The 6,577-nt window shown below is 55.2% G+C and overlaps 1 protein-coding gene across 1 annotated transcript in view; it reads left to right on the top strand.

Annotated features, from left to right (window-relative positions):
- Positions 1-6,577, top strand: part of PRKCG (protein kinase C gamma) — a gene marked incomplete at its 5' end in the record, with an annotated part of 32,744 nt that overhangs the window by 20,983 nt on the left and 5,184 nt on the right. The window contains 5 exons of the mRNA XM_006765376.1: positions 2,053-2,202; positions 3,006-3,194; positions 4,714-4,805; positions 4,897-4,959; positions 5,082-5,220. Of these exons, the coding sequence (XP_006765439.1) occupies positions 2,053-2,202; positions 3,006-3,194; positions 4,714-4,805; positions 4,897-4,959; positions 5,082-5,220 (633 nt within the window). The remainder of the gene's footprint in view (positions 1-2,052; positions 2,203-3,005; positions 3,195-4,713; positions 4,806-4,896; positions 4,960-5,081; positions 5,221-6,577) is intronic.

The following is a 6,577-nucleotide window of genomic DNA, read 5'->3' as shown; positions in this document are numbered from 1 at the left end:
CTGGCTTTCTCCCTCCCCCCAGGCCTGTAACTACCCCCTGGAACTCTATGAGGTGAGTGGCGCTGAGACCTGGAATGGAGACAGTTTCATTCCTGGGATCTGTGTGTGTGTGTGTCTCTCTCTCCCCTAATAACTGTCTTCATTTCCGCACACATGGGCCGAACATATACCTGGTGGCAGGGCTATGCTTGCTGAGTAGTCCTAGGTGAACCTGACTCTCAGGTAACTCCCCGAGGTAGGGACACAGTCACAGGTATAACTTAAATCCCAGGGTGATGTGTTAAATTGGAGTCCAGGGCACTAAAGCGGCACAGACTAACCCAGTTTTGGGGGGAAGGTAATCAGAGAGGACTTCCCGGAGGAGGCACCACCAGACTTGATCCTGGAGTTTTTCTATCTATTTATCAGGGTGGCCTCGCTCTCCTCCATTTGTTTACTCACTCACTGAGCACCTGTTTCCAGAAGTGTTAGATATGCCAAGCCCTGTGCGGGCATCTCCCCTTTCAGTGTCGGTGAAAGCTACCGACAGAGAAATTCACTCGCAGATGGAATATGTTTGATGATGGAGGGCCTGGGGCACGGGGCACCAGGGAGGTCCCGGAGGTACCTGGCCCTGCCTGGGAGACTCAGAGAAAGCTTCCCAGAGAGGTGGGGCCTGGAGGACGTGCAGGGTTCCCCAGCAAAGGAGAGGGACCCCGGGCCAAAGAAGGAATACTTTCTCCCTCATTGATCCGTTCATAAAACATTTTGTTGAGCCCCTCTGTGGGTAAGGCAGGGCCCTCGTCACCGGGGATAGAGCGGGGGAACAAGAGAGGAAAAACATTCCTGTCCCCATGAGGCTTCACTCTGAGAAAGACATGAAACAAAATAAACGAGAACATGTTAGAAAGCAATGAGCCACGTGGAGAAAAATCAACATTAAGGAGGGTAGGGCGTGTCCTGGGAGAAGTGTTTGTGGTTTTAACTGCAGTAAGCAGAGAAAGGTTCACTGAGAAAGGGCAGGGAGGCAAAGATGGGAGGGAGGTGAGAGAGTGAGCCACGAGGAGAGGAGAGCGGAGGAGGAGGGCCTTCCGGGCAGAGGGAACAGCACGTGCAAAGGCCCTGAGGTGGGGGCAGGTCCACAGTGTCTGCGCGGCAGGGAGGACAGGCTGGGGGTGGGGGAGAGCAGGAGGTGGAGTCAGAGAGGGAAGATTGTGGAAAGAGCCTTGTCATTCATTGGAAGGATTTTGGCTTTTAAACTGAGTGAGATGGGAAGGCTATCGCGACCACCCAGGTGGAGCAGCAGGCCCAGGGCACAGGGGTGGTGAGGATGTTCAGCCTCTGGGTCGGCTCTGAAGGTTGAGCGATAGGCACTGCATTCCTGAGACCGCCCTCCATTCAACACCCTCTTGCTGAGACCGCTTGTGTTCCAAGCCACGTTCTGGGTGACGATGGAGAAACAGGAAGGAGGCAGACATAACCTGCCGTTCATGGACTTTGATTTCTGGCTCTGCTTATTATCCACTGTGTGACTTGGGGAAAGTTACCTAACATCTCTGTGCCAGCTTCCTCTTCTCTAAAAGGGGGTGGGGTGGGGTGCTAACAGGGTTTTCCAGAGGCTTAATGGCATACAGTAAGCTCTAGAAGGGCTATTTAAATAATAAATAAACCCCCTGGCTCTGGAAAGTCCTAGAAAGTTCTTATGCCAAGCAGGGGGCGGGGACAACTTTTATTTACTCTCCATCTCTCCCCACCCTTTTCTTTCTTTCTTCTTCTTTTTTAAAATAAATTTTTATTGATTTCAGAGAGAGGAAGAGAGAGGGAGATTGAAACATCAATGATGAGAGAGAATCATTGATCAGCTGCCTCCTGCACGCCCCCTACTGGGGATCGAGCCTGCAACCCAGGCATGTGCCCTTGACTGGAATGGAACCCGGGACCCTTCAGTCCACAGGCCAACGCTCCATCCACTGAGCCAAACTGGCCAGGGCTGGATGCAGTCTCTCTTTGGGGCACACCCCCCCTGTCCCTGTGGGGGATCTGACTACCTCGGGGTCTCTCCCTTTCTCGCAGCGGGTGCGGATGGGTCCTTCCTCTCCCATCCCCTCCCCGTCCCCTAGTCCCACGGACTCCAAGCGCTGTTTCTTCGGGGCGAGCCCGGGACGCCTGCACATCTCCGACTTCAGCTTCCTCATGGTTCTCGGAAAAGGCAGCTTCGGGAAGGTCGGATTCCCGGGGCTCTGGGGGGGAGGGGAGGGTGTCTGGAGGGTGGTCACAGTTCTGGTCCTCAGCCAGGAAAAGGACTGAGTCCCCGAAGAGGGTTGGATGGGGCCCCTCAGGTCCCTGGAGAGGAGACACATGAAGATGTGAATGGCAGAGCGTTTGAGGTCTTGCTATGCGGCGTATGTCTTCAGTTTAGCTCAAATAAACTCACCAAAATTTTATTTTATTTTTGAATATATTTTTATTGATTTCAGAGAGGAAGGGAGAGGGAGAGAGAGAGAGAAACCTCAATGATGAGAGAGAATCATGGATCGGCTGCCTCCTGCACACCCCCTATTGGGGGCCTGCAGGCTGACGCTCTATCCACTGAGCCAAACCAGCCAGGGCTACCAGTGGTTCTCAACCTTCTGGCCCTTTAAATACACTTCCTCATGTGGTGACCCAACCATAGAATTATTTTCGTGGCTACTTCATCACTGTCATGTTGCTACTGTGATGAACCGTCATGTAAATATCTGATATGCAGGATGGTCTTAGGCCACCTCTGTGACAGGGTCGTTCGACCGCCACAGGGGTCGCGACCCACAGGTTGAGAACCGCTGGAAACTCCTAACAATTTTTAAAGAGAAAGATCAGGATTGCTTTCCCTGAGGGAACTTTTGGCACAGGCAGGGGACCAGATCCCCGGAGCGGGAGAGGAAGGGCCCGAGGTTTTGCTTCTCTGTGTCCCCAAAAGGGAGGGCCAGGGACCTGCACCCCTGGGTGTCCCCAGACCGACTGGGCCTCTGGGCCTCCGTCCCCAGGTGATGCTGGCGGAGCGGAGGGGCTCCGAGGAGCTCTACGCCATCAAGATCCTGAAGAAAGACGTGATCGTCCAGGATGACGACGTGGACTGCACCCTGGTGGAGAAGCGCGTGCTGGCTCTGGGGGGCCGAGGCCCGGGGGGCCGGCCCCACTTCCTCACCCAGCTCCACTCCACCTTCCAGACCCCGGTAAGGAGGGAGGGAGGGGCGAGGCTGGCTCCAGAGCCCCGCCTCCCCCCCTCCCCGCCCCATCAGGCACCTGCTCCAGGGTTCTGAGCTGAAGTCAAGGCCAAAGAGCTTCATGCTCTGAATGGGCGTGGCCAGATGGATGGGCCCTGAGTGGGCGGAGCCAGATGGATGGGCCCTGAGTGGGCGTGGCCAGCCGAGTGGGCCCTGAGTGGGCGGGGCCAGATGAATGAGCCCTGAGTGGGCGTGGCTAGATGGATGGGCTCTGAATGGGCGTGGCCAGATGGATGGGCCCTGCGTGGGCGGGGCCAGCTGGGTGAGCCCTAGTGGGCGTGACCAGCCTGATGGATCCGGTGTGAGCGTGGCCCCAGCGAGCTTGCCTTGAGTGTTGAGTGGGCCTGAGTGGGCGGGGCCGGCTGGATGGGCCCTGAATGGGCATGGCCAGATGGATAGGCCCTGAGTGGGCAGGGCCAGATGGATGGGCCCTGTATGGGCGTGGCCAGATGGATGGGCCATGCGTGGGCGGGGCCAGCTGGATGAGCCCTAGTGGGCGTGGCCAGCCTGATGGATCCGGTGTGGGCGTGGCCCCAGCGAGCTTGCCTTGGGTGTTGAGTGGGTTGTTTTTGAGTAAAGGGTTGTTGAGTAAAGGGGTGCGTGAAGAATGTCTTTTGAGGGGGTGAGCCCCGAACTGGGCTGGGAGAGTAGGTCGCCTCACTCTTGGATTCTGAATGAAGGACTCATCAAATAGAAGGATTTCCCAAGATTGTGGAATGGGACAAGGAGGCTGAACCGTCAGGGGTTTGAGAGGGTGTGACTCTACGGGGGAAAGGGTCCCTCAGCCTGGCCTGCGACCTCTCGCAGTCCAGGAGCCATCAGTCAGACATCCTTAAGTGCTGCCTGGCTTCTGGCTGAGTGGCGCTCCCTCTATGGGAGTGCACTGACCACCAGGGGACAGCTCTTGTGTTGAGCGTCTGCCCCCTGGTGGTCAGTGCAGTCATAGCGACCGGTGATTCTGCCATTCAGTCGATTTGCATATTAGGGTTTTATTCTATAGGATCATTATCAGTATCATCACTTGCAGGTGAGGCGTATACCTGTTGGCTCCTAACAGGGGGCCAGAACTGCTGCATGTGTGTGAGTGGCTGTGAAAGAGGTTTGGGATTCCAGCAAATAGTGGATCTTCTTCTACTTCTTTTTCTTTTTCTCCAATTCTCAAGCTTCAATTCTGAGAGGACGGGACCAGAACACGTATTGTTCTAACAGCCCATGGGGCAGGTGGAGATTCTGAGTCGGCCTTGTTAGAATACTTTGGGTCATGGTGGGCGTGGCCAGTTATTCTGGCTTTCTGATTGGGTGGCCCCCCAGCCTTTCATGTTTGTCTCCGGTGAATAGGAACCACCCATTTAGCAAGACAGCTGGGCTCGCTTCCAATGCTGGGCGCACAGGCTGGCAGGGACCGGCTAGTGGGCGTGTCCTTGCCTCTAAGACCCGCCCACTTCCCCCCTGACCCCCTCCCCCCCAGGATCGCCTGTATTTTGTGATGGAGTATGTCACCGGGGGCGACTTGATGTACCACATTCAGCAGCTGGGCAAGTTTAAGGAGCCCCATGCAGCGTGAGTCTCGGCCAAGGTGAGGGTGGAGGGAAGATGGAAGGCTTGGGGGCGGGGTCCAGCCATTGACCTCTGACCCCACCCCCTCCTCCAGGTTCTACGCCGCAGAAATCGCCATCGGCCTCTTCTTCCTTCACAATCAGGGCATCATCTACCGGTGAGCAGCCCCAGGCCTTTCCATGGGGGGGGGGCGGTCAGGCCCCTAGAGGGGAAGGGATTTGGACCTAGGGCTCTAGCCCATTGAACTCCATTCCTACTCACCCCACCCCCGCACCGCAGGGACCTGAAACTGGACAACGTGATGCTGGACGCCGAGGGACACATCAAAATCACCGACTTCGGCATGTGTAAGGAGAACGTCTTCCCCGGGAACACGACTCGCACCTTCTGCGGGACCCCAGACTACATAGCCCCCGAGGTAAGCCTAACCCCGCTGCCCTGGGCGCCCTCCGAGTCCGCTGAGTGGGTGGGGCTGGTTGTCTAGTATTCATATTACGGGGGTCCTGACCCTGGGGTCTTTTTTTAAAAAAAAATCTATATATTTTTTTAAATATATATTTTATTGAAATTTTACAGAGAGGAAGGGAGAGGGATAGAGAGTTAGAGACATTGATGAGAGAGAAACATCAATCAGCTGCCTCCTGCCCACCCCCCATTGGGGATGTGCCCACACCAAGGTACATGCCCTTGACCGGAATTGAAACTGGGACCTTTCAGTCCGCAGGCCGATGCTCTATCCACTGAGCCAAACGGGTTAGGGCTAAAATATATATTTTTAAATTGATTTCAGAGAGGAAGGGAGAGGGAGAGAGAAACATCAATGAGGAGAGAGAATCATTGACCAGCTGCCTGCTGCACGCTCCCTCCTGGGGATCGAGCCGGCAACCTGGGCATGTGCCCTTGACCGGAATTGCACCCAGGACCCTTCAGTCCCCAGGCCGAGGTTCTATCCACTGAGCAACACCAGCCAGGGCTGACCCTGGGGGTCTTTACATGAGTGGTGGGTGTTCTCATGGAGAGCAGCTCGGAGTGGCCTGAGCATTCCAAGTGGGTGGAGCTGGGTCTCTAAATAGGTGAAGTGGGCGGGACCTGCGGGTGAACGTTGGTAAAGAGTGGGACCAACTCATAGGAACCCCAAGAGAACAAGACCTGTGACTGAACTATTCCAAGAAGGTGGAGAGGATTTCCAGTTCGTTTGAGTCGGTGGGGCCCATCCCCCTAGAACACGAAGCCAGTGGGGGCTGCCTCCTGAATATTTCAGGTGCACAGGGTGCACGCTGGCTCTATAACGGGGTCGAGCTAAGGATCTGGCTGCACCTATAGATAGTGTGTCTTCACTTTCCTGTGGGAGGAGGAGGTAGCGTGGGCGGTGCCATCTTTGATCTTTCCAGGTGACTCAATGCTAGTGTCTGAGTAACCAAGATCAATGGTTTCAAAACCTGGCTGGTAATCAGAATCGCCTGGGGAGGTTTTGAAAAAAAATACACACACATTCCTGCCTCTGACTCTGGCCTACTGAGGTTGGAATTCTTCGGGGCTGGGCATTTCTATTATTATTATTATTTTAAAATATATTTTATTGATTTTTTACAGAGAGGAAGAGAGAGATAGAGAGATAGAAACATCGATGAGAGAGAGAAACATCAATCAGCTGCCTCCTGCACAACCCCCACTGGGGAAGTGCCCACAACCCAGGTACATGCCCCCGACCAGAATCGACCCTGGGACCCTTCAGTCCACAGGCTGACGCTCTATCCACTGAGCCAAACCGGCTT

This window comes from Myotis davidii, unplaced genomic scaffold (genome assembly GCF_000327345.1).
Source record: "Myotis davidii unplaced genomic scaffold, ASM32734v1 scaffold620, whole genome shotgun sequence".
Classification (NCBI taxonomy): Eukaryota; Metazoa; Chordata; class Mammalia; order Chiroptera; family Vespertilionidae; genus Myotis; species Myotis davidii.
The sequence above is the reverse complement of the archived record's forward strand: the minus strand, read 5'-3'. Positions and strand labels throughout refer to the sequence as shown.